Source organism: Rhagoletis zephyria, unplaced genomic scaffold, assembly GCF_001687245.7.
Source record: "Rhagoletis zephyria isolate East Lansing unplaced genomic scaffold, Rhagoletis_zephyria_1.1 Rzeph_scaffold_00061, whole genome shotgun sequence".
Classification (NCBI taxonomy): Eukaryota; Metazoa; Arthropoda; class Insecta; order Diptera; family Tephritidae; genus Rhagoletis; species Rhagoletis zephyria.
The window spans coordinates 40,363-67,730 of NW_016157145.1; the positions used below are offsets into that span (position 1 = coordinate 40,363).

A 27,368-nucleotide genomic window follows, 5' to 3' on the forward strand; every position below is an offset into this window, starting at 1 on the left:
TTTAAAAGCATAGTAAAAATCAAGTACCATTTACTAAAACAATAGCATCATTAGCAAAAGAAACATAGAGTAGCAATAAACTACGAGCAATAATGATGTCATTAAAGCAGCTGAACAAATCGTCAAATGCACTAGCGCCAAAACAAGCAAGCTGCTGAGCAATTGAAAAAGAGCGAGAGTGGGATAATTGTAATACACATACACACTTGCAGTGGCGGTCCAAAATGGATGAATGGTGTTCCGTTTTTAATATTTGTAAAGTTTTTCAAGCAAAAAATTTATTATAAAAAATCATGCTTTAACAAAAACTATAGAAATCATGAATTCAAACTTTATACAGAATTTTGACAAATTCCACAAATTTTTATCTAAATTTCGAGCCTTTTAACCAGAGTTTTTTAAATTTTTTTTTTTTGGGTATGCAGTTAAGGATTATAAAATTTTTGTAAAATTAGGGCAAGTTTTGAGCGGCTAAAATACCGCATTGATTTTTAATATTTTTTTTACGGATTTTTCCGCAAAATTTAAGAAAACTGACGTTGACGCTGTCAACAACAAAAAAATATATATATTAAAAATTAATGCGATTTTTCAGCCGCTCGAAACTTGCGCTAATTTTACTAGAATTTTAAAATCCTGGTAACTGCATACCCAAAAAATTAAAAAAAAATCTAGTTAAAAAGTAGTAGTAGTAGTAATTTGGCGATTTTTTCTAAATTTTGTTATAGCATGAACCATATTTTTATAAAAGAATATCAAAAAAATTATAGCTTGAAAAACATTGTAAATATTACATACGAAAAACCATTCATCCACTTTTGACCGCCACTGTATGTATGTATGTTTGTAATTGCCATTCACAAGAAATAGTTTCATGTTTTCTATACACACTTTTTTTACTTCCTGTATTGCTTTATATAGTATATATATTATTTTTTTCTATTGCGACAATGTAGAGCTTTTTAGTATTTTTTTTTGTTTTTTTTTTTTGAATTCTTTAAATATTGAAAAAAATTAAATATGTTGTATTTCTCATTTTCCTATTTATTACTTTTATATGTATAGCTTTCTTAAAAGTGATTCTCGCATATTTTTTTTTATATTTTTTTTTACGTTTTAAAATAATTTTAATTTTTATTTTACTTAATATATTTTAATTCTTACTATTTTATGTTTACATTTTTGATATTTTTTTTTGTTTAATTGTCTTTAAATTCTGTTTTAGTTTATTTTAAACTTTTTAAATTTTTACTTTTCATGAATTATTTTTCGAGGTGACTTCGACAACATACAAAGACATCTTATAATTTTATGCTCACAGTCACAAAAGTTTTGTCCCTATCATCAGGTGGAATTTGTGATCCTTTCTAAACTGTCATTTTATCTTCAAAATTTGGTATGCTGCAAGCTTCTCCTGAATACGAAATGCGTTACTTTTGTGTTGGATTTGAAGAAAATCGCTTCAAGCATCTCAGAGCAGCTTAATAAAGTTGCATTAAGCAAGCAGCACCGAAACAATGTTCAAATCAGCGTTAAAATAAAATGTGGCTCATACGCACATGCATATGTATGTATGTATGAGTATGTCAAATGGTTGTAAGCGGACGACGACACTTTGATTACGGTTTATGATCCATAATTTAACGGTTACACACGTTTATGCTTGAAGCGCTTGATAATAAAATCTTTAGTTTATCGCTTTTATGTAACTAAATTGTTGATGTCGAAGGAGAATGCTTTTTTGTGGAGCGGTTGGTGCTGCCAGGTGGGTGTGCGAGAACTTTTTATTGCAGGCTACAAGTAAGTTAATACCTGAGGGAGTTCATGAGAGATTCCTTCGAGTTGAGCAGCTTTTAGTTTGTCGCCGTAAAAAGGAAAATTTTCTTCGAACCGATTTTATTATGGGCTTTTGAGGGTTCCAGGTCCTGGTCCGTGGTCTGTTGGGAATCTTGTTCGTCACCGATTCTTCGGCGGTACAGAAAGGTTGTTTCATCTGTCCAGCACCCGTTGCTTCTATGTTATTCTTGCATACTATACAAATACCTTCACGAACGGACCCGTTGTCACATATATGCCTGAATATTCTCCATCGTCTTTGCAGTGTTTTTCAGGGACGAGTTGTTGGGGTATCTGAGCGTCTTGGATTCATTCACTGTATTGTCTGTTGGCATCTGCCTTTTTGAAACCAGATCTCTTCAAAGTGGAGTCTTTGGTTGTGGTGGATTTGGCTTTTCCCTCTCCCGATGTCGGTTCCGGATGGCGGAGAGATATCCTTGTTTCATTTTACCAAAACTTTCTCTTTTGGAAATCCACGCAGCACACAGCGGTCTCTACCTATTAAGGGTATGGTTTCAGTCTCATCACCGGGTAAATACCTCCCTTCTCGTATTGGGGATCGTCATCCACCTCACTTACCTTACGGGTTCCTCTTTCGTAGGTGTGGCTGGTTGGTTGCAGTGCTTCCTTGCGCATTGTTGTGCCATTTTGATGCCTTCGCCAGCTCATTGTCCTCTATGTTTCTATGTCCGGCAAACCCCGACGGTAGTTGGTTGAGACACTAAGCTCAATACCACTTCGCATTCCCTAACTAGCTTGGATTTGGTAACCGGTGACGCTATTCACAATGGAGCTGCCAGGCTGTCCGAATATATTATTGCTTTACTCTTGTACCTAACTCTATTGCCTAGGATTTTACAGGCTTCTAGTATCCTAGAGCTTTCGCTTGGAAGATGCTTACGTCATTTCCCAACGGTAGAGACAGAACCACACCGAGTTCCTCGGAGTATACTCCCGCTCCTGCACTGTAATCCAACTTGGATCCGTCGGTTTATAGAGAGATCGCATCTCGGTCGGCCACTCGGTCTCTTCTCCAGTCCCTTCTGGATGGCAATAACACTTGCACGTTGTAGCTGAAGTCCAAATTGACTACCATATAGTCTGTCGTCCTAATTAGCAGCATTTTATTTTTGATCAACCCATGTCCGAAGTGTCCAGTCTCCTAAAGGCCTGACTCTGTGAGTCTGATCGCCGATTTCATAGCCACTTTTTTCAGGTGTAGATCAATATGGATTAAATTGAGGATAGCATTTAGCGCTTCGGCCTTGCAGGATCTTAGTGCACTTGTTACTCCTGCGCTTGCTACCCTTTGTATGCTTCTTAATTTGCTGACATTATATTATTTGCTTAGGCCGGGCCACCAAATCAAGGCGCCGTATGTTAGGATTGGTCTTATGATCGCGGTAACCACATTACAAGTTTAGGTTTTAGTCCCCAGTTTATTCTGAAGATTCTCTTGCAAGTGTAATATGCTATGTAGGCCTTCTGTCTACGGAATTTGACATTGATTTTCCCATTAAGTTTGCTATCCAGCACGACTCCCAAGATACTCTGCGCTGGGGGATAATTTGAGTGCCTTGCCGTCTAGCGACGATAGTTTGAATTGTGGTATTTTGTGTCTGTTTGCAAAAAGGATAAGTTCTGTCTTGGCTGGATTCACATTTAGGTCGCTTCTCGCAGCCCACGCGTATAGCCTTCACAGGGTTCTTTCAAGAATTTCGCTAACGGTAGAGTGGAATGAGCCTTTAGCTAGTATTACAGCATCATCCGCATACGCCACAACTTTTCGGAAGTGTGAGGCTACCGGCGGTGAACGCGAGGGTTGTTGCACCAGCTATCTTTGCACCGCTTTGATTTGTGGTCGTGGAATCAGCCAAACTCTAGTCGAACTTGCTTTTCATACGAAATATTTGCCAAGGCAATGAGAAAAAATTTTCATCGCAGTTGCTTTTGGATTATATGAATCTTACTATATATTTTTCTTTGGCAAATATAAGCTTCACCATTTTTTATGCTGCGCCAAAAAAAAAATAAAAATCTGCCAAAAGTAAGTGCCCTACTCCTTCAACTAACAACTGAAACTCTTTTAGAATGCCGCTTATTAAATAAATGAATAAAAAAGTGACGCTGGTATTCGCACTACAGTCAAGCAATCATAACGGCACTTTAATGCAATGCTTTCACAAATTTTGTGTTTACTTTCAAGGACTTTTAGTTTTTCAGCACTCATCTGGCAGCAATGCTGCTGGTGTACATTTATAGTAGTCAACTGGAAGTCAATGAACTCGGGCTATACATATGACTGGACTATATTGTGCGCTTTCCAATTTAAAATTTCGACCAAAAACTTTCGCTTACTTTAAATGGACCATTTTCTCGTTTTTTTGGGGGGCATTTTTGGGACAAGCGAATGCTTTCCTTGTGTGCATGGCAGCAGAAAATGTTCATAAATGAATGAGAGAGAGCTCATGCATATGGGCTGACATGTAAGGTACATATGTACATATGTATGTTTGTATGTATAGCTCATGTAAGCAGCTGTGCTCAGCTTACATACACAGCTACAAATTTACCTGCGCTCTATTTGTTTAATTCAGTCCTCTTCGCTTCGCCTAGTTTCCATTTATTTTCATCTTCGTTCACAGCCATATGCAATTATGCGCTCGAAACTCATAAAGCTCTTGAATACACATTTACACCGATACGAGCCACATATCCTATCACATAGTACCCGCCTTTATTTGTGGGAAACAGACTGCCTTTTGGAGTTTTTCATTTCCGGCGATTGGGTATTTCCTGTTGCCGCAACTGTGTATGGCTGAATTTTTTACTTTTATATTATTTCAATTCATTTTATTACATTTCATTGCATTAAATTTTCTTGATTTCATTTTGAATTTGTTTCTTTTCATTAATTTCGCCTTATGCTATTCTTTTTCGTTTGATTTCGTTTCATTGTTTTCATTTCCCATCGCTTTATTTCATTTGATCACCTTTTATTTAATTTTGCTTCATTTCATTTCATCTCATTTTATGGCACTTCATTTTGTTCCATTCCATTTAACTTTATTTAATTTTTTGTCGTCATATTCATTTAATTTCACATCACTTCCATTTCATTTTATTGCATTACGTTTCATTTCATTCCGTTTTACTTCCTTCACGACATTCCATACCAGTTCATTTCATTCTGTTTCATTTCATATCATTCGATTCATTGCGTATCGTTTCATTTAACATTTCATTTAAGTTCTCTTTAACTTATTTTCTTTCATTTCATACCATTAAATTTTTTATTTCTTTTTTAATTATATTTTAATTCTATCTCGCTTTCCTATTTTTGGTTAATTTTTTAACAACTTTCGTTGCCGCTGGTTGAAAATTTCCTTCAAACCATTTTCCATTTGCCAAAAACTGCATGGCCTTATCTATATTTCAATTAAACTAATTTTTTATTTAATTTAACTTTTTTGTCTAATGGAAACAAGAAATGTCAACCAACATTTTATTTCAAAGAATATATTTTTGAAATTTTTTTTCTGTGAAGAGCTTACGCATGGCTATGCTCTTATTAAAATTCTTAGTATAAAATTTGTCGACTTTAGTGGCTTCCTGACGGCATATAATTAATTTTTTAGGGAAATGTCTATTTAATTATTTTTAGTGGATAAAATGTCTTTACAAAAATACCAAACAAGTTCACATTTCAGATAACAAATTTTTTGATTTTTGCCCACTTAGGCGGCACTGTGCGGAGCCTCTGTCTACGCGTACCATTACTCAGATTTCAGAAATTTCAGAGTACATTTTTTTTTGTTTTGTTTTTACACACCCTATGAGACAATTAAAAACTCCTTGAAGCATAAACGTCTCAAGCTCTTAAATTCTACTAAGACCAACGCCTTGTATGTACATATAAAGCGTCATTAATAAACACAGAATCGCCTTTGCGGCACCAATGTAATCCCAATTCGAGTCTTTCAGCATTTTGCGCCTTCAAAAGAGGAATACAGGCAAACAACTCTTTTGCCACGCCACTCTTGCATTCTACTCCACTTCACTTCTCTGCGCTTCGCTTTGCTTTAAATACCGCCCTGAGCTGGAGTATATTTTTTCCTTTCATGCATAAATGTAATTAATGACATACATGTGTAGAAAATGTCTTTGCCTCAAAGGCTATATAAAAACGACAGCCTATGCTGGCTGTAGAGCAAGATAAGTTAGCGAATTCTCGCACATTAACCCTTTTAGGGACACGCAAGGCAGAAAAAAGGATATAAAAATGAAAACAGGCAGGCGCAAACACAACTACGGAGGGAAGGCTCGGAAAACAAGTGCCTATTTTTAGGATGTGACACAGCAACATCTTTATAGCAACTGCTCGTATTGCATACACATGCCCACTCATACGCCTAGTCGTAGCTGTACGAAAAGAATGGCACATCAAAGCGTTCTGCAGCGTTCTTTTACAATTCGTTGATATTTTTTCCTAGCTATTTCCTTTCATTCTTTCCTTTTTCTCTCACACACATACATACATACGTTCATATGCCACACATATTCATTGCCATAATATTAAGCAATTCAGTCCCGCAGCTATTTTCAATTCAGTTCAGTTGTTTTGAGGAGTCTCGATTGTTGGATCTGTTAGTTAAGTTGCCACCCCTTGAACGAGGAGTTGGGAGTCAATGAAGTCAACAGACGAACCACCATTAATTTACCAACAACATCATTCATATGTGATGGGGGGGGGGAGGGGCAAAAGAGACAGTGGTAAAAAAAAAACAACAAAAACTCGCAACAGCAAACAACTTTTCAAAAGGGCACCCGGAGTACATTAATCAAATAAATATTTCAAATAAATTCTAAGAACTAAAAACGTCAAAGTAAGCAGGCGAGCAGGGAAGCGAAAGCGCAAAAAGGGAACATGTCAGCAAAAAAAAAATATATGGTTGAAGAATTATTGGAGCAGAGCATAAGTAGCTACTGATTACGCTGTGTGCGATAAATAAAAAATAAGAAATAAAAAAAAAATTGCTCTATGAAAAATGAAAAGTGTTGCTCGGTGCTTTGGAGATGAATTAATGAGCGGTTAAGTGATAAGGATAAGCTGCAACACTTGAAATGTAGATGAATGCAGCAAAGGATTCGTGAGAGTTCAGTTAGGGGTTAAATATTTTTATATTTATTTATTTTCCAATGCGAAAGCTTTGCTATTCCTGGACCGTGCCGCCCACGCGTATGTACTTAGAACTATTTATATTAGGGCAGGTCAATTTTATTTTTTTTTACTATGCACTTATAGCATTTTCGGATTCTGTGCGTAATTCCAAGCAAATTTGCCGAAGAAACCATGGGTCTAAAACCAATTTGGAGTTTGCCAAAATAGGTTTCGAAGGAAGTTTTAAGAAAAGGATAAGGGCAAAAATGGATTTCTCATACCAAAAAAACCCCTTATAGCATGTTTTGTACAAAATTAAAGCACTTCTGTACGACACTTCAGCAAAATGCTACGAAATCTATTTTTGCAATTTTCTTCGGAAAATTTGCTTACAGTTACACGTGGAATCCTCCTGTGCTGTAGGCTTATAGTCGAAAAAATCTCCCATACAAATTGACCCGCCCTAATGTATATGCATATATTCTAAAGGTAATTTGTTACTATTTAACTCGGCTAAATTTTAAAACATATTTAGCGAAAATTTCCTAATCTAAATCGCACATGGGCTGCTGGAAAATTTTAAATTTTTATAGGAAAAAGTTTTGTGTTTAAATTTTTATAGAAAAAATGTTATAATATTCATTGAAGAAAATTCAACGAGACGAGGGTGGCATACACATTTTTTATAGGAAAAGTTGTATTGTACTAAATAAATTAATAAAATTAACGATCTCTTTATAAAAATCTGTTGCAAAAGCTCAGGAAATCATCAGTTTGCTATAAAATTGTATGGCACTTAAATATTTTTAGAAAACTATTAATTCATCTTTATTTCCAATATTATGCCAAATGTTCGGTTTGTAAAAAGTCTTTAAGGCTGCTACAAATTTTTGCGGCTTTAATAGGAGAAGACTTGAATAAAGGATAGATTAGCCACGAAAGTTTACCATATAATTTTACGGGACGCCTAAAGCAATATAGGTGAGCTAGTGGCCTGGCACTTAGTGAATCCCCGTAATGTAAAATTGAAAGTTCACGTTATTAAATATTATATGCCATCGATTTGAAACAGAAAATGGGTTGTTATAAAATTTTTATAGCACTAGTATTATAGGTCGGCCGCTGTGGTGTAGTGGTAAGCAGTGCGCGCTTTCACTCACCAGCACCTGGGTTCAAGCCCTGGTCAAAGCAACATCGCAAAAAATTTAGAAAAAGGTTTTTCTTAACAGAGGTCGTCCCTCGGCAGGCAATAGCAAACCTCCGAGTGTATTTCTGCCATGAAAAACAGCTTCTCATAAAAATACAATCGCCGTTCGGAGTCGGCGTAAAACTGTAGGTCCCTCCGCTTTGTGTGACAATATCAAGGCGCACGCCACAAGTTGGAGGAGAAGCTCGGCCAAACACTAACATATGTGTCAGCGCCAATCTATTATTATAGTATTATAGGTTAGTAAAAAATTAGTAAATGCATGTACCAACTTATTCATATTAAATGCTAATTGTTTATAAAATTTTCACTTTTCAAACAGTTTTGAAGTTTGCTATAAAAATTGTATAAAAAAATTTATATAGAATTCATTCAAAAAATCTTGAGCAAAGATTGTTCTTATAAATATTTTGTTAAAAAAAAGAGCTAGATTATCTTCGAAAGTTAGCCATAAAATTTAAAGGGGTTAGGTTGCCATAAAATTTTTTATAGCAAAAGTTTAATGCTATAAATTTGTGAAAGATAAGTGTAAACAATTTTATGTCATGCATTTTTTAATTTCTGATTCCTTTTTGTTAAAGATTATTTGTGCATTATTTAAAAAAAAAAAAAATTTCGAAATTGTCCTATAAAATTTTATGGGATTCTTAAAACACTTGTAAAACTCGAAGTTTAAGCTGCTATATTTTCAAGAAAATTTTCTTTTTTAATTGTAAAAAAATGTAGTGTGCAATGAAAAGTTGGTAAAAACTATCACAAAGAAAAGCTTCATATACTTAAAGACATAAAACTGTTATGGAATAATTTAACAAACAACTACTTACATATGTATGTATGTATATGAGATTGTTGAAAGAAAAGATAGTGGCATTAGTACATAATAAAAACTTCGTTTCAAGGCTTTTTTAGAAAACATTTTTTTGTTTCAAAATATTATTTTTGATTCACATTTTTAATACATTAACTTAGATAAAAAATTGTATTTTATTTTATCAAGAAAATTTTGTAGTCTTAGCGCCAATTTCATAATGAAACACTTAAAGTTCCTTTTACAAAAGTTTCCTTTTAGTTAAATTGTAATTTAAATGTACTTTAAACAAGAATTGTTTTCATAATACAATGGCAATTGAATAATAACAAAAGGTTCATTTAAATTAAAATAACAAAGTTGGCAATGCTGATCTCGGCAAAATTGCATCAGCTGATTGTCATAAATATGTAATTATGCTACGAAAATTACATAGTTTTTTTCTTACAAAAGAGACCTTTAAGTCATTTAAATTTCCATTTTGGGTATTTAACTAAAGAGCCTTTATGGGCACCTTTAACTTTAAAGTGGCTTTATGAAATCGATCAGCCAAATAAAGCATCCTTTAAATTTTAAAGTATTCTTTAATCTTATTATGAAATCGGCCCTTAACTAAACAGCTCCGTTCAATGTAAGCATATTTTTGTTTATGAAATACAAAGCGAACATATAATTTTTATAGCACAAATTTCATACTAAACATTAGAAAAAGTAATGTTAAGTATATTCTTATGTTTGTGTTGTTAATACATAACATCAACATAGGAGGTGCATTTGCCGATCACTTTTATGCCCAGAAATTTCTTATATAATTTTTTATGGCAAGTATTTTACATTGATTTTAGAACTAAGTATGATGCACATGTTTAAGATTATTTCAGCAAACTAATGAAAATTTAGTGAGAAATTGCTTGTAAATGTTGCTATAAAATATTTATAAATTATAGCGTTAAAAAGTATTATTTTGCGTGCTATCGCCACTTGAACTCAGACAAATTAAGATATATTAATAACTGCATTTGTTACTTCAACTTACTACTCACAATTATAATTTTATTATTATTTATTTTCCTCAATTTCTAACATAGTAGTTTTTACTAGTACTGGTATTTTGGATATGGGTTTAAAAGGAAGAGACAAATTTTTCCCCCACGATAAAACCACTAACTTTCTAGGAAATCGGAAATGCGCTATTTTGCCTGCGGAAGTCGAAAAACCAAAACAATGAGCGGAAGAAATTTATGTAAATACTGAAACAGCGAAGCTAAGCCATCTTACAAACATAACGTACGAACAGCTGGCGAATGAGCAAATCCACAGCATGAAACGAAAGAAAAAACCATAAATAATATGTAAATTAATAAGCGAGTATAATAGGAGCTTATATATTTACATATGTATATGAACGTATGTGTATGTGCACGAGTGTCGCCCAACAAGTATTCGTTTTCGGAATGAAAGCGAAATTTTGATATTTTGGACATTTTTCGAAGGTTCGAAAATTTGCCATACAATTTTTATAGGATTATTGATAAGGCAAAAATTAGTTTCAAAGATGTGCTTTCTTAAAATTTGTTTAGATAAATAAATTCTTTGGTTTGCTATAAAATAATTATAGCAACTAGTATTCTTATTAAATTTTTATAGGATATTTTTAACATTCTTAATACATATGTATATATGGCAAAAATTTATAATAGTTATTATTTTAAATAATTAGCTAATTGAAGGAATGCAATGGTATAAAATGATTATGGCAAACATTTTTCACTATCAATTTCTTAACCAACTGACGACAGTTATATTTTTACATACAGTTTTTTATCAACATTAAGAGTATGTTCGAAAGTTTGCTATAAAATTTTCGTATGACATTTATAGCATTATTAATAATTATGGCAAAAACTTCATTACAAAAATTATTGCCTCAAAATAGCTTTAAATATTTGTTATACACTTTTTATAGGATTACAAATTCAATGGCTTTTAATAAAATGACTATGGCAAAAATTTTACAGCATATTTTTTTTAACGTGCAGTTATAAATACTTTAAAAGGAATTTTTCAATAAAAGGTTTTAGAACAGGTTTGTCATAAAAATTATAAAATAATTTCAAATTAAAACTTTAAATAGGAAGATATTCTTTCTTTAAAACAGGCCAAAAGTCATGCATTTAATTGCTTGCCATAAAATAATTATAGCAAAAATACTCGAGGAAGTCAATGCCGTTTGAAATATAATTTGCAAAACAAAGATTAGTTGAGTTGCACAAGTAGCTGAAAAATTTGGTGCTGTATATTTTTAGAAGCGTCAACTGCTAATCTCGCCTTAAATCCTATCGTCTGTAAACACTTCAACTATGGCAACCTTGTTGTGCCAAGTAGCAAGCAAAATTCGTCTCACTTATAATAACTAAATATTTATTAGCTCGTATGCACCACATGCGAATTTTAAAAAGCACAAGTTTATGCAAATAGTATGAGCTTAGCAAGTGCAGGCGAATTAAAAATAACGAAAAAAGGAAATAACAAAAAATAATTTGCATTAAAAGCAAAAATGCGGCAACAAAATATAATTGCAGCAAAAATGAAAACACATTGTTGCAAGCAGCCGACGACGTCGCTTGCCACCGCCAATAACCAACCAACAACAGCACTTGCAGCTTCGCGGCTGCCAAAGCGTAACAAAACGCACATAAATTTCACTTTTGTTACAAGGCACGCGCGCAGAAAATATGAAAACAAAAGGAATTACAGGTAAATTAAAAATTGAAAACTCAAGGTTCGCAAAGCTGCAGAGCGGGTCCAAACCAAAGCCAAACAAATCTCAGTGCACAGCAGCTTCGCAGCAACAACTTTGTTTTCATTTGAAGCTTTTCCTATTACTCTCTTGTTTTCGGTGGAATTTTCGGGCATGTACGCGCATATTGGCAGCAACAGCAACAACAGCTAATGCAATCACAATAGCGCGCAAATGCAACAACATTGCAAGTGTAATTGCAACAAAGCAATGTTGCTAAGCTGTGGCATGAATGGATGCTGTTGCTGCTTCGCACACACGCGCGCCACACTTATTAGCTGTAATTGTTGATTACAAAAGCGCATTAATTCATTTATTCATTTCTATGAACATCAGAAACAACACAACAACACAGCTACATGCAGCTGTGCCAACAGTACAATATTACTACTTGCACTTATTGAGAAATATACGAAATTTCAGGTGCACTGTTGTGCATTTTCTGTGTGAAGGTGAAACACTGCCAGCAGAGTATGAGTAACCTTGGGTCACGGATTACAGTGAGGAAGCTAACTTGCATTATTTTCATTCAGCGGTTCAAGCGATTAGTAAAAAAAAAATTCGTTGAAGCACGGATCAGTATATTTCAGTTTAGTGAATTAAATTTTTTCTATTTTTTTTTTTTTTAATACATACGTACGTATTTCTTGAGAAAAAAAAATTTTTCGTAATTGACCTACATAAAATACTCGTGTACTTTTTCAGGAACACAAAACGAAACATTTAAAATTTTGATTTTACCTTACAAATCGTCTAGTTTAAAATGAGTAAAAAAACCTCGAAAAATTAAAAAAAGGCTTTTGTTCTTCATACACGTTTGTAATGTTATATTTTAAATTCTTTTAAGAAATTTGGAAGATATAAAAATGTTGTAAACTTTAAATTAAAAAATTTTGATTTTAGAGTCAATTTTAAAATTAAAATTTAAAATATCAAAATTTTAAAGATTTCACAATCAAAAAATATAAAAGTCAAAAATATTAAAATTAAGAAAATATCAATTAAAAAAAAAAAGAAATTAACTATAAAAAAAGTCGTATAATTAACAGAATATTAATATTAGAAAAAAATTCAGTTAAATTAAATCTTAAAATTAAAATATCTATATTCAAAGACATTTTGTGGTAGAACGAATAGTGATACAGAAGATGGCTGAACGGTAAAACCGGTTTTTCTCAAAACCACAATTGACAAGGGATGACGGAAAATTGTGCCACAATACTTCAAAAAAAAAACCTTTTTAAAAGTTTTGTACTGCATTTTTGTTCTGCTATTGTTTTTTGTTATTGTATTATTATTGAAATATTTTATTTTCTTTTACTCTATACATTTTTTTATTTCATCAAAATTTTTGTTTTGTAAAAAAATCGGAAAACCCGTAGTCAAAAGGGTGTTTACTTAAAGTTGTGAAAAATTTTGTTATTGCTTTTAATTTATTAATCGACCTCAAAAAAGGTTATCAATTTATCGCAATATAACTATACATATTTTTATAATCATTTTTTTATGAGAACTTTAGATCACGTTCTCAAGGCAGTCGGGTCTACGTAATCGGGACTCCCCGAAAACTCTGGGGAGTTTGTATGCTGTTATAACACGCCACGCCAACCAACTGATTTGGTTTAGCTCCGATCATTGGATCAAGAAGAAATTTACATTACCTACTCCTAAATTTATAAATGAGCTTTTTGCTTAAAAATGACTTGTTTTTTAAATTTATGAGCTCAAGGAGAAACTATTTTTTTTTTTGGAATTCAGTAAGATACATAGTCCACAATTATTATTTTTTAACAAATTAGTGCTTAAAGGAGGTTGCTTTATGTGCCGTTCTGGAAATCGAATGGGCTTTTGATAATACCTCCTACGAATCTTTCTCAAGGGCACTGGTCCAACGAGGCATCGATCTGTCCACTGTCGGGTGGATTGACACCATTCTCCGTAAGTATGATATCACATCGTACCTAGGCTACAGCTCTGTGAACATTAGAGCCATTAGAGGGTGCTCACAGGGAGTGTTCTTTCTCCTCTACTCTGGTCTCTCGTCGTAGATGACCCCTTAGCCCAATTAAAGGAAAGCGGTTACCTTGCTATTGGTTATGCGGACGGCCTTGTAATTATCGTGACGGGAAAATTCGGCTACACTGTATCAGACGTTACAAGTGCAGCTCAGCGCTTAATGTCAAACTAGTGTGCCAATGACGACCTCCACATTAACCCGCAAAAGGCTGTTCTGGTACCGCTTACAAGAACGTACAAGCCGAACATTGATTCGGTTACCCTTGGTGAAACAGTGCTTGAATACTCTGATGAAATGAAATACATATCTCGGTACTATTCTGGATAAGATACTAAGTTGTAATTCCCATCTAGACAAAACTCTTAGTAAAGCCATGTGGACCTGTCGAAGACCTTTCGGTCGAACATGGGGTCTAAACTCTAAAATACTAGAATGGCTATACCGAACTATAGTCCGTTCGATCGTAAATAGTTAGTCTGGTGGCCAAAACGCTGCAAAAAAATTGCCGTTTCACATCTGAACAAACTCCAAAGGCTGGCCGTACTATCGGTGACAGGAGCTTCTAGTTTGGACCCTACATTTTTCAAAAATTCAGACAGTACTCTTAAAAGCAAGAAACAACACAAAGGCATTTTGGGCTAAATACCAGGTCTAGGAATCTGCGAGTTCTCCGACGCTATGCCAAAGGAAATCTGCTTCGGTAGGAAATTTAAGGTCAAGATTTCATAGCGAGATGTCTGGGTAGAGCCGAAGCGGGTTTTTTTGGACCTGGAAACAAACTTTCTATTGCAATGGGTACTTGGTCCACGGTCTTTCAGGCCGATGTACTAGAAATCTCAATTTGTGCCAGACTGAACCATGCGAAGGGTTTAAAATGCGCGTTTCTAGTTACCTTTTCAGATAGCCAAATCCTCTTATACCCAAAAATTTACATTACATTAGTGCTTAATGAAATGTGTAGCTGAATTGCATCTGTTTACTAATTTTTAAAATGTTGTTTAAAATTTTTTTCAAACACTTTGCTAAAATATAACTTTTTTTCTTATTTTTGCAAATTTATTACATTAAAACTAATTTATTTAGCACACATTTCACATTTTTCCGTCCGCATTTTCTTCAAAACTTTCTCTCGTCCTTTTTCCACTTTTGGCAAACATAATATTTATACAAGCCAGTTTTTACAATTTTTTTAATTTAATTTAACTTTTTTAATTTTCGATTTATGTACGTACATTTCAAGCGCACACAAGTAGTTGGTTTTGTTATTGTAACGCTTATTTGCTTGCCATAAATAATTTCAGCACGATTTTTTTCATATTTCAGCCAGCCACAATGGCTGTTTTTATTTTACTTGGAGGTTTTTTCTTAATTTTTTTTTTCGTGGCGTTGCATTGTACATTTACTCCTGCATGCATACATATGTATGTATTTACTTACATATGTACATTCACATGTAAATAAAAGCCACTTTTAACGCTTTAACAATTTCCATTGCATGTTTGCATGCATTTTTTGTTTTTGCTTTAACTTTTTTTCTTCTGCTGCGCCAGGTTTTGAATTAAAATTTTCATGACTTTGATTGCGTTTCTGCCACTTTTTTATTGTGGATTTACGTTTTTTTTTTTTTATTTATATAATTTTTTATTAAAATGTTTGTTTTTGCTTTTGCTGGGCTGCCGCTGCTGATGCATAACTTTTTTCATTTCTCCATTGCCAATTAGCGCATTAATCGCTTCTGATTTCATTTCCAGTTGGAGATTATTTTGATTGCCACTTGTTATGCGAAATCATTTGAGTGTTCAAGGTCGATTTGCCAACTTTCAATTGTTTTTATTGCTAATTAGCGAGTTTTCGAGTGCTGCAGAGTGAATGAAGAAGTAAGTATGTGTGTGATGTGTTACAAGGGATCAAGGGGCTTTAGGAAAACATTTAAGTAGTTTTCAGAACCTGGTTTCAAGTTCAAGATAAAATAAAACAAATGAGCTAAATATAAAAAATCCTAAATTCAAAATTTTTCTTACTTTTAAATTAAAACATCTTTCAATAAACATTTATGTATAAAACATAAATATATTCAATAGAGACATAAAAAGCGTTAAAACGGATTTACAAAATTTAAAAAACTAAAATAAATATAAAAATGTTAGTACAAAATTTAAAGAGCATTTCTCGAAATTTTATTCAAAAAGAGTATATTTTCAAGTATGCCTCACTATTCAAAATTAAAATGTCTTTTAATAAAACTTTATACATTTAACAGAATATCTTAAAAATAAACATATAATACTTATCATACAAATTTATAAAAAAAGTTTAAAAATAAACTAAATGATTAAATCAGAATACAAAAAGTTAAACTATATTTAAAAATACTAAAACCGATCTAAAAAATTAAAACAGATTTAAAAAATAAAAGACACCAAAAATTAAAAATGTATGTATGTATACTAAAAAATGTAACAAATTAAAAAAAAAATATTTAAAATCAAAAAACTGTTATTATTAAGTTTTAAAAAGTCTTGTCAACTATTTTTTATCAATTAATTTGATGAAAACTTGTTAGCTTTCGGTTTATTTTAAGAACAAAACTAAAAAATTTAATTTTTTTGTGCAATATTTCTTTCAAATAGTTTTTGAAGGTAAAGAAAAGCACTCAGTAATTTTTTTGGAGGAATTTTGAAATTTAACAAACTGATTATAAAAATATTTTTTTTTACATTTAAAATTTTCCTCGACTAATTACTTATGTTGATTTCGTTTCTTCCCAAAAATGTTGCTCTTCCCCGATGCAAAATCTGTTTGATGTCACACTCAACCCGGTAAAGCGAAATTTTTTGGTAAAAACGAAGAAATCACCAGTATTTTAAATAAATGAAGAAAATCGCCAAAAAAATTCATACTCAAAACTTACATTATCGATTTTATAAAAATACTTGTTAAGTTTGGCGACGGCATGGGAATTTTTATTGTAGATATAAAAAAGTGAAACGAAATAAGACTTTAACAAACAAAATATTTATAAGCTTATAAAAGCAAATATCATAAAAAAATTAACAGCAATTTTTATTGAGGCATTACTAAAATTTTATCAAAAAGGGTTTTAAAAAAAAAAAATTTTTAACTGATTAAAATTTTCTTTTAATTAAAAAGAAATAATTATTTGAAATAAAGTTTAAGTAACCTTAAATACCCTACTAATTTTTCAAAATAAAATGTCAGTGAACTTTTACATGCTACAAAATTTTATTTTTTTAAATTGAATTAATTTAAATATATTAAAAATAATATTTATTTTGCTAAAATCTGAACAATAAAGATAAGAATCGTAAATCAAGAAACATTTAATAGCTTTAACCTAATTTAGTATACAAAACACCCAAAAGACTTTCCATTTGAAATATAAACTTTCTCTCTTACAGTGTGACACAAAAACATCGCACTATGTTTCTTCCGAACTGGTCATGCGTGCGTTTTTAATGAAAAGAAATTTCTTCAAATAGAAAAACTGAAAGCAATTTCGAAGAAAAATTGCCAAAATGCTTTAACCTACAATAATAAAAAACCAACAAAAATAATAACAAAAGCGGAAGCAAAATCGACTGCTAAGAGCAATTGCGAAAATGCAATAAAATAGATGAATGTAAAATATTGACACAACAACAATAACAACAGGCTATTGAACTAGTAAAGTGGACCGCAACTAAAGCAAAAACAAGAAAAAAAACCCATTAATAAAAGCAACAGCGTACAAAGTAATCGCAACAACAACAGCAAAGTAAACAATCGAACAGCTTAAACAAACGAAGAAGGCGGTGCCAGCGGCCAAGCGACAAACGGCAAACGGCAAAAGGGCGGCAGCGTCCAGGGTTACGGTGCGAGTACGACAGAGGGACAATGACAAGAATTGCTAGAATGGCAAGAAAAATGGCGACCGCAACAAAATTCGCCATCGCGGTTGGCAACATTCTCACAATATTTATGGCAATGACGGCATTGTGTGCGTGGCGTGTGGATGGGCAGTCACAGCCACAACCACAACCGTCGTTACAGTCACAGTCACAGCTACTACAGAGCCAATCAGTGGTGCCACAGCAGCAACAACAAGCGTTGTCCGCATCGCAAGCGACACCACATAAATACCAGGAATTGCAATATCAATTGCAACAACAACAGCAACAGCAATATGAATATCAGCAACAGCTGCATCAACAATTGCAACAGCAACAGCAACAACAACAGCATCAGCAAAAAACACTTTATCAACAAAAGCAACAGCAACAACAACAACAAAAGTATCAGCAGCTACAACACAAGGAACAAAAGCAGGATAAGACGAGCTATGAGCAGCCGGCGGCGACGGTGTTGGCGGGGGAGCAGCAGCATACAGTTCCCACACAGGTCAGTGTCAGTGTTGTCATTATTTTTGTTGTGATCAAATTTTAGCAATATGTATGTACTTTTTCCTTACTTTTTTGTAGTTGTGATGATGAAGGGCGGGACTGGGTTTACGCAAGGGGTGTGAATACCCGTAGGAGGTGGTTAAAAAAGTAGATATGGGCGTGAAAATAAATGGGATCGACTTATTTTTATTTATTTTTTTTTAATAAAACAACAAAATACTTCTCATTAAAAATGTTGTGAATATGTTTTTATGAAATCAAGATATATTTTAACCCTAAAAATTGGCAGATGGAATTGAATTTTCCCTACTTCTCAAAACTTGCAATATCAAAAAAAAAAATATTAATTAATTATGAAAATTTATAAAAAAATGCAGTGAGTAAAGGTTCAAACTTAAAAAATCATACCAAAAATAGTTTAAAGAAAATATCGAATAATTTTTAAATTTTGTGATAACTTGTTTCTTACTAGTAAAAATATTTCTTATGAATTTTGTTTTTGTTAGTTATGAAATACATTTTGATCATAGACGCTTTGATAATGAAACCCCTAATTTGAAAATCTTTAAGTAACATTAAAATAATAAAATGTCTTTCACTTACCCGGTTTTGATTTGCATTTACATCAACCATATACACATGTACATAGGTGGGTGGTACTCTGCTAGAGGCAACGCATTTATTTGGCCTGCAAGCTGCGTACATAATAAGTACTGGAAAAGAAAATATAAAAAAGTTTTTTATTTAAATTTTTATTTACATAAATATCTGTTTTATTACTTAAGAAATTGTATTAATGTTATGATATTCATTTTTAAAAAGAACAAATGCCAACATAGGCAGCAACAAAAATATGCAGCTTGGGGTTTTTAACGATGCCATTTTTTCTTGAACAGCAATTTTTTTAAACAATTTTGATTTTTTTATTTTTATTTCTAGTAAAAAAAGCTGGCACATGTCAAGTGCCAATGAGCTAAATGGGTATAAAAAATTATTTAACAGGGTTGCCATACATACATGCAGAACTAATCATTCATGTAAGTGAAAATATTTGTAAATCAGTGCTGTCATCACACTTTCGCTTTGGAATTGGCTAGTGGCAGATTAGAATTACTCCTCTTCCTCTTAGAAAATCAATGGTAGGTAAATTTGATAGCATTAGTGCTGATAAATTAACTTCACAATGTATCGACTTGAATCCAATTTGATTTTACTCCGCTTCACTGGGCGCTCATGCCTTCTACTTGTTTCACACCGTTAACTACATGCACGTATAGCTAGCGTAAACACATATGTATATGTGTAAGTACGTACAAATTTTTTATAATGTTTTCATTCAAGCCAATTTTTATATTTATTTTTATTTGCCGCTTTATTGTCTGCGCTCAGGGCCAGCCTCCACCAACGCCCATTGTTTCAAAAGCACACACACACATGCATACCCGTAATAAATGAATGAATGACCATGTGTGTTTTATATTTTACGTACTTGGCCGCCACCTCAATTGTGTAAATGTATTATATAATACACATGCGGGTATGTAGGTATGTATGTACGTATTATTGGTTTACTCATTGTTCGTTGTTGTTGTCAACTTCATCGACATCAAGCATCTCTGCCCCCTTCCACCTGCCATAAATACGACCAGCCTGCCATTCAAGCAGTTTGCTGTTTGCTTTTTGTCGCCGCTGTCGTTCGGCGCCGCAACCTGGTGTTGCATATTTCCCCATTTTACTTAGTTGGATTTATTGATTTTTGTGGCTCGTAATTTTTTTTCTTGTCGCGTACAAATAATAAAAGTCACACGTGGGCAGACGAAAAAATTACAACAACAAAATTTTTAAGAAAAAATATAGGAAAAAACTAAGACAGGACACAATATAAATAGAGAACAAAGACAACGGGGCCGACTGAAAAATTAAAGCGAAAAAAAATATGAAAATAAAGCGAATAAGTGCCAAAATTTAGGGCAAACCAAACAACATAATAAAAAACCATAAATTAACCAAAAATCTAAAGTAAAAGCTAAGGGAAATAAATGTAAATAGTCTTTAAGAAAAACATTTGTTTAAAGAAAAGAAATTTAATAAAATACAATAAAACGAAAAAGTAAATGTTTATGTAAATAAAATTTAAATTTAGTCTTAAAGTACAACAACAATAAAATTTAAAACTTAGAAACGCATACATATGCATGTAGATATGTACCTTGTAATAACTTAAAAAATAATAAACACAGAATATAAAGAAATCAAAAAATAAATCAAAATAATAAATTTAATAATAAAGGGACAATAATAACAATAAAGCTTGTTTATTTTAATTCTAAAAACATAATAAACATATGTATGTAAGAAATTTTTTAATAAACTTAATCCCATTAAAAAACAATAAAAATAAAATTAAAAGGTACAAAACACCTTGAACAATTAGCGTATAGAAAAGAATGTAAAATACAACAAAATAGAAAACCTAAAAGCCAATGATTAACAACAAAACAACTTTTTTTTTTAGAAACACAAATCTGTAAACGAAAAGGCAATAGAAAATAATAATTCACAAAATAGTATTTAGAAAGAAATTTAATACGTTACAATAAAACGAAAAAGTAAAAATTTAAGGAAATAAAATTTAAATGCAATCTTAAAGTAAACAAAAATTGTAATTTTAGAAATCTTGCAATGACTTATGAAAATAAACACAAAATAAGAAATTTAAAATAAAAAGAAAAATAAGAAAGTTAAAATAAAAAAAATAAATAAAAAATAAATTAAATATAAAAAATTCAAAAAAAGAAATCAAACTTTTTTATTGTAATTCTAAAAAAACATATTTAAAATATTTATAAGATAACTTTAAATAAACTTAATCCGATTTAAATAAAATAAAAATAAAGTAAAATGCAAAACACCTTGACAATTAATGTAAAAAGAGCAAAATTAAACAAAATAGAAAACCTAAAAGCCACTGATTAACAACAAAAACTCACAAAAATAAGTGTAAGCTACAAATGAACAAACAATAGATTTTCATTAAACAAACAAAATAAATAAAAAAATAATAACACAAAATTATAAATAAAAGTATGTTTAGGAAAATTTAAAAATTAAGAACATTAAAGAAACTTAAAACTAACTTTGAACTTTAAAAATTAAAACGGTAATTAAACAAATTTAATTTAAACAAACAAATTACTTTAACAAACAAATACTGAAATTTTGATCGAGTCTGGGGTAAACATATTAAAGGTAAACTAGATCGCATTTTGAAAAACTTAATGTATAAATAAAGGCAAAAACAAAAATTAAAAATGCCAGGGCTATTAAGATATTAAAGAGTAAAAGTCATAAAGTAACAAAAAACAATCAAACATTTTCATTTAAGGAAATAATAAAAATTAAATAAAAAAACAATAAAAATTAAATTAATAAAAATATGAAAATTAATAAAATTAATAAACAAAAATAATAGTATTTTAAGAAATAAAAGAAAGAAATCCAAAAAGTATTGTTTTTTAAGTTATTAAAAATACATCTTTTAATCATTTTATTTAAAAAGTTTAAAAATAAATAAAAATTTGTAGAAAATTAAACAAAAAACCGAACAAATTTGTAGAAAAATGTCATATATTTTTCACAGATTTTTTTTTTTGCGTGCGCTGTTTTGTAGCCCATTCAATTTTGGTATATAGTGCAAGTTTGAGGTAGCTGCATATGTATTACCTATGGTTGATTTTGTTTTTGTTTTTTTTTTTTTTACTGACGCTCCGCATTCTTTCCTATACTCACGCTCGAATTTTTTTCGAAAAAAAACGGAAGAGCTTCAGTAAAAAAAAATCGTCAAAAATCAACACTGATTTGTTGCAAAACTGCTTGCTCATAAAACTTCTAATAATTATGAGAAAAAAGTTTGAAATTTTGATGATTTGTTTTTTGCACAAAGTTTGAAACTTGCGTTTATATGGTTTTTGTTAGAGATTGAAATGTATTTTTACCAAAAAATAATGCAAAATCAATACGTGCACGAGAGCTTTCGTCGTTGAAAGGCGAAACACTGCACTTCATAAAATTTATTAACCAATAAAAATTTCACGCCGAGACGTTAAAATAAAATATAAAAAAATGTCCACTACCACCAAACACTACCCTCAAATAAAAAACCACTGAAATTTATGTGTTAACTAATTTGCTACAGATGTTTCACGTGCCAGAAAAAAATGCCAGGCGAAAATTTAAAAAATCATAAACTTTACACAATTGCACATATAATCGTAAAATATTATGAGACACATAAGGATATAAAATTTTAGTGTGCAATAAGTGAAAGGTTTAAAAAATAAAAGCCGACATGGGCATGGGACACAAGCGGGAGACTATTAAGAGCACACACATATGTATGTATGTATGTATACAATTTTAGATATTTACATATGTTTGTATGTGTTTTAGTACCTATCTATGTATCATCTTTTTTATTTGCGTTCAAGTTTTAAACTTTGAGGACATAATATGTAGCATACTTCGAGGCGGTCACATGCATTTTCTCAGTTTTACTTTTTAAAAATATGCTATATTTAATTTGACCTAAATTTAAATGCACACGAAAATCTGACTGGTACTCCGTATACATTTTCAGGTCGAAAAAGGTGAAACATTACTATTTCTTAAGTTTCGAAAAAAATTTTAAAAATAAAATTACTAAAACACTTCCAAAAAAATGCATGCAGTTTGTGATGTTTGAAAAAATATTATAATACTCAAAAAAACATGAATCTCCTTTGTCCGTCCACTTATTACATGTTTCATAGACATTCACTAGACCCTCAAACAGCTTTGATCTTACACTGAAGGCTATTTACTTAGGAGCCTTTTCTGTTAAAAATATATAAAAAAAATAAAAAATTTGTTTAAATAAATAAGAAAATTTCAATTAGCATGTGTCAAAAACCACTACTATTGAAATGCAAATTGAGTGCAAAATTTGTTTGTTTCTTTCGAGATGAAAAACATGAATCAAAAAGTCACAAAAGAAGCTGCGACACCAATGCAAATTCAACCGAGGCCAACAACAACAAAGAAATTGTAATAGAACAGAGAGAATACAAGAAGAGTACTTGAGAAAAAAATTACAAAAAAAGCTTGTTTGTGAAGGGAGCAAATGAAAGCAAATATAATAAAAAGAAAAAAAGGGGCGAACGAAATAAAACACTCGCCTAAAAGTAGTCTGTGAAGCGGCGGAATTTTGTTGGCTCCTAAAAGCTGGCAATGTTAAAAACAATGATAAATGCAGACTGGCTGGTGCAAAACACAACAGCTCGAGTGCACAGAAGGGAAATGGAGGTGAAGAGGAGAACACGCATAAACTGCGGGGAAAACATTGTTGCACATGGACTCAAGCCACGCTTGTTGCCTAACAACAATGGCACAAGAGAACACAGCAAAAACTTTAACGTTGTTTAGAACAACAATGGAACAACAAAAGCTGAAAGCAGAATGTACTCCAAAAGGATTAACAGGAGGGCCGACAAGGTTGCTGAGAGGCGGAGGGGAGCAAGCGAGCAAGCAACAATGCAACAATGCAACAACAACAGCGCAAATGCATTAATAAGCCAACAACAATGAGATGAACAACACCAGCGCGCCAACAGCGACATCTACATACAGCCACGTCGACTGGTTGGCGGAAGCGGAATCGGGGCGACGGCTGGCGCCGGAGACAGGCAGCGCATTAATAACACACAACATGGCAGCCGAACAATGGCGATAACATGCGATGCGATGGCAAATCTCGCGAAGCAGGCTTATCGCTGTTGTAACAGACGACAACATCTGACTAACAAACAAACAAACAAACAAGCCAGCAAGCAAGCCAACAGGCAGGGAAGCAAGCGTGCATACTTACGGGCGAAGCGCGGCGCTCGATGGGAGGCTAAATGCGCACTGATGGCTGTTGTAATGCTAATGAAAGCGCGCTTTTTCGCCGAAAACAGCTTCAGAAGAAAAAGGAATTGCGGGACTGTTTAGCAGAGAGGATGAAGAGCAGCGAAGAGTAAGCGAAGGAGAAGGCGCGAAAAAAGGAAAGCACGCAAGGAAGACTTGGTAAATGCGCCGTAAGCGACGAGCGTTGTTGGCTGCTTGCGATGCAGTCTAGCGGAAATTACCGTGGCGACGAACAATTACGAAAACTGCCAGAAATATGGGTAGAAAGTCAGACAAGCATAGTAAAAAATGGGTAAAAAAAGGAGAAAAGGAAGGAATACGAAAAAAACTGTGGCCAAATGCCGAGAATCCTCAAAAGTGGGACAAACAAAGGCATTAACAAAAGGTAAGGTAGCGACAACAGGCGGCAGAAAGTAAACAAAAAATAATAAATTACGAAAAAAGGGAAACTCAAGAAAAAGCCACTGCAGCAAGCGTGAAAAGTTTAAAAACGGCAACGACATACCAAAATAAAAAAAAGTTTGTTGGCTGGTTTGTTGGTAGAAGTGAGGGGTGAACTGCAACGCAGTCGCCGAAAAATTAGTGAGTGCATGCGGTTGGTTGGTTTGTAATTTGGTGTTTACGCTGTGCTGCGTTGCATACTCGAAGGCGCTTAGCCCCCTTGCAGAGATGTGGAGCGCAGCGAAATGCCATAAAAAGCAATAATGGCAACAAGCAGACAGTTTAAGCACAGATTTATCGGTGTGAAGGGTAGAGGTGGGAAAGTATGAAATAAATGGCAAGCGATGAAAGCGGTTCTATGTATTGGTAGGACAAGTAATTTTTTGGACAAAAATTAAAAAAATTAATGCTACAAAAGCTTTGCATAATTGTTTCTCTACTTTTATAAAATGATATTTTGAACGATTAAAGAATAAATCAAATTGCGATAAACAGAATATTCTCAACTCAGAAACTTCTCAAACCGGAATAATAATGAGTGGCAAAATTTCCAAAATATTTAATTTCAAATTTGTACGCTTTCAAACAAGTATTTCAAAACAAAAAAAATGTACGTATTTATATTTCATAAACCTCCTACGAGTAAAAAATAAGAGTAATAAAAAATAATAAGAAAAGAAAAAATTAAAAAAACAACGTTAGCAAGAATGAATTTGCCAATTTAATAAATAACTAGTAATTAAAAAAAAAAAAAAACCGACTTCAACTCTCATATAAAAAAAAATATATATATATATATATATATATCTCATGATCCGCTGATCGGATCTTAACCAGATTAGTATGGGACCACCTCTGAGACACTACCTTTCCGATGCAAAAAGAATTATCGAAATCGGTTGACGTGGTCCAAAGTTATGCGGTAACATACATAAAAAAAAAAAAAAAAAAAAAAAAAAATATTCCGACGAACTGATAACCTCCTCCTTTTTTGGAAGTCGGTTAAAAATACATATGTATTTTTTTTTAAACTAAAAAGAGTTACATTTTCCTAAACATTTATAGCCCAATTCGGTATCGGTGACAAAACTTTTGTAACTGACAAATTTAAATTTTTTCATATATTTTTCCGAATTTGTCACTGATACAGAACAGAGCCATTAGAAGTAATTAATTTTCAAGCGAAATATAATTTTATTTCTATCCGCAAAAACAGCCTGATCAGATGAAACTTTAATTAAATTTTTTTAAAACGCATAAGTTTAAATAATATCTAATGCAGTACTAAAATTTAAAAAAAAATGATGTACACTTCGACATATGTGCTTTTATCAAGAAAAAATTTCGAGAATTTCTGTAACACCAAAAATTTAAAAATAAAAAGAATTAGCCAAAAATATGAAATATGTCAGTCGCCTTCCGAGAAATTTTCTAACATTTCTTAAATACTAAAAACTGAAAATTGTTTCGTAAAGACTAAAAATTCTTAAAAACTAGAAAGAAGTATTAAAAAAATTAGATATTTCAGAATATTTCCAAGAAATTGTTAAAAAAAAACTATCATAAATTTTTTCTAAGCTTGGGGCGCTTTTCATTAAGAAATTCGAGGGAAAAAGTTAATTCCATGCAATTCTAAAGCCAAATTGTTATTTACCCTCAAATAACAAAAATATATATTTGTTCATTCTAAAATTTTTTGTACCTGTATCCACATTTATAACGGATGTTTTTATGGCGTACGAGCAACATAATGCGAATCTAAAAATCACCATGGCGTATGAGCAACAAAATTTTTTTTTTTACTTAAGCAAATACACAATTTTGGCGAAATCAAGGAAAATCTACTTTATAAAAGCTAATAATAGGCAGCTGTGCTTGGCACCTCCCCACAGGTACACGAACTAATATTCTCCACCTATTCGTCGCCTGCCAGCTTTGGATTTACTTACTACCCACATGAACTATTTGTCTGTAGCTCATTAGCCGGCTTCCTTAGACAAGCGTAATGTTGGCGCTTAAGTGTCGGCTTTCACTCACTTATCTTAATATTAATATATCAATTTTATCACTTCTTTCGTCAACATAATTTTTTTGTGGCCATTCCCGCGCGAATTTTCGCTTTTTACATCGTCTCTTCTTTTTTTTTGATAGCACCCAAAAGCCAGAAGACACTTGCCTTTTTCCTGAATTGTCAATTGCACGAAAACAAGCTTCTTTAGGCGACTAAGAGTGCCGGTTCACTTTCAGCTCATTTCGCCTTCTCCATGTCACTTCCACAGTTGGTAGCCTGTTAAGCTTAGAATTGCTTCATACTCTGCTTTGTAAGATCTGAATTTCTTCACTTTTCGTGCATCACCACGCCGCTTTACACCCACACACCATTCATGTGTCACTATTGCACGCTTAATTTCATTCCACTTTTGCTAATGATGCACAATTTCTTGGCTCATTAATCGTCTACTACGTATATAAGTATTTGGTGCGCTCCCTGCTGGCCTCTTTCACTAGGCGGCTGCTTTGCAATCTACTCTTTCCTCAAATAGTTTATTTAGCCCCTCGTTGCCTTTTACCAAATGCCTGCAGTCTCACTACCACCTAGCTTTTAGTTCCGCTACCATCTACTCGTTCTTCCGACTGAATGCCCAATCGCAATTAATATTCGCAAATTGCTTTAATAATCGCCAAGCTGCTGATTTTGTTTGTGATTCTCCAACTGCTTCCGTGCCAATGATTCTGATTTCGCATTGGTTGCGATGCT

At 32.5% G+C, this 27,368-nt stretch overlaps 2 protein-coding genes across 2 annotated transcripts in view; both read left to right on the top strand.

Moving 5' to 3' along the window:
- The window catches only part of LOC108370018 (putative cyclin-dependent serine/threonine-protein kinase DDB_G0272797/DDB_G0274007), a 72,204-nt gene that overhangs the window by 9,152 nt on the left and 35,684 nt on the right, over nucleotides 1-27,368 (top strand). Inside the window, exon 2 of the mRNA XM_017625252.1 lies at nucleotides 17,249-18,227. Within this exon, the coding sequence (XP_017480741.1) occupies nucleotides 17,724-18,227 (504 nt within the window). The 5' untranslated portion in view covers nucleotides 17,249-17,723. The remainder of the gene's footprint in view (nucleotides 1-17,248; nucleotides 18,228-27,368) is intronic.
- The window catches only part of LOC108370045 (cell wall protein DAN4), a 104,079-nt gene continuing 94,803 nt past the window's right edge, over nucleotides 18,093-27,368 (top strand). Inside the window, exon 1 of the mRNA XM_017625283.1 lies at nucleotides 18,093-18,227. The gene's annotated coding sequence lies outside the window, so the exon portion shown is untranslated. The remainder of the gene's footprint in view (nucleotides 18,228-27,368) is intronic.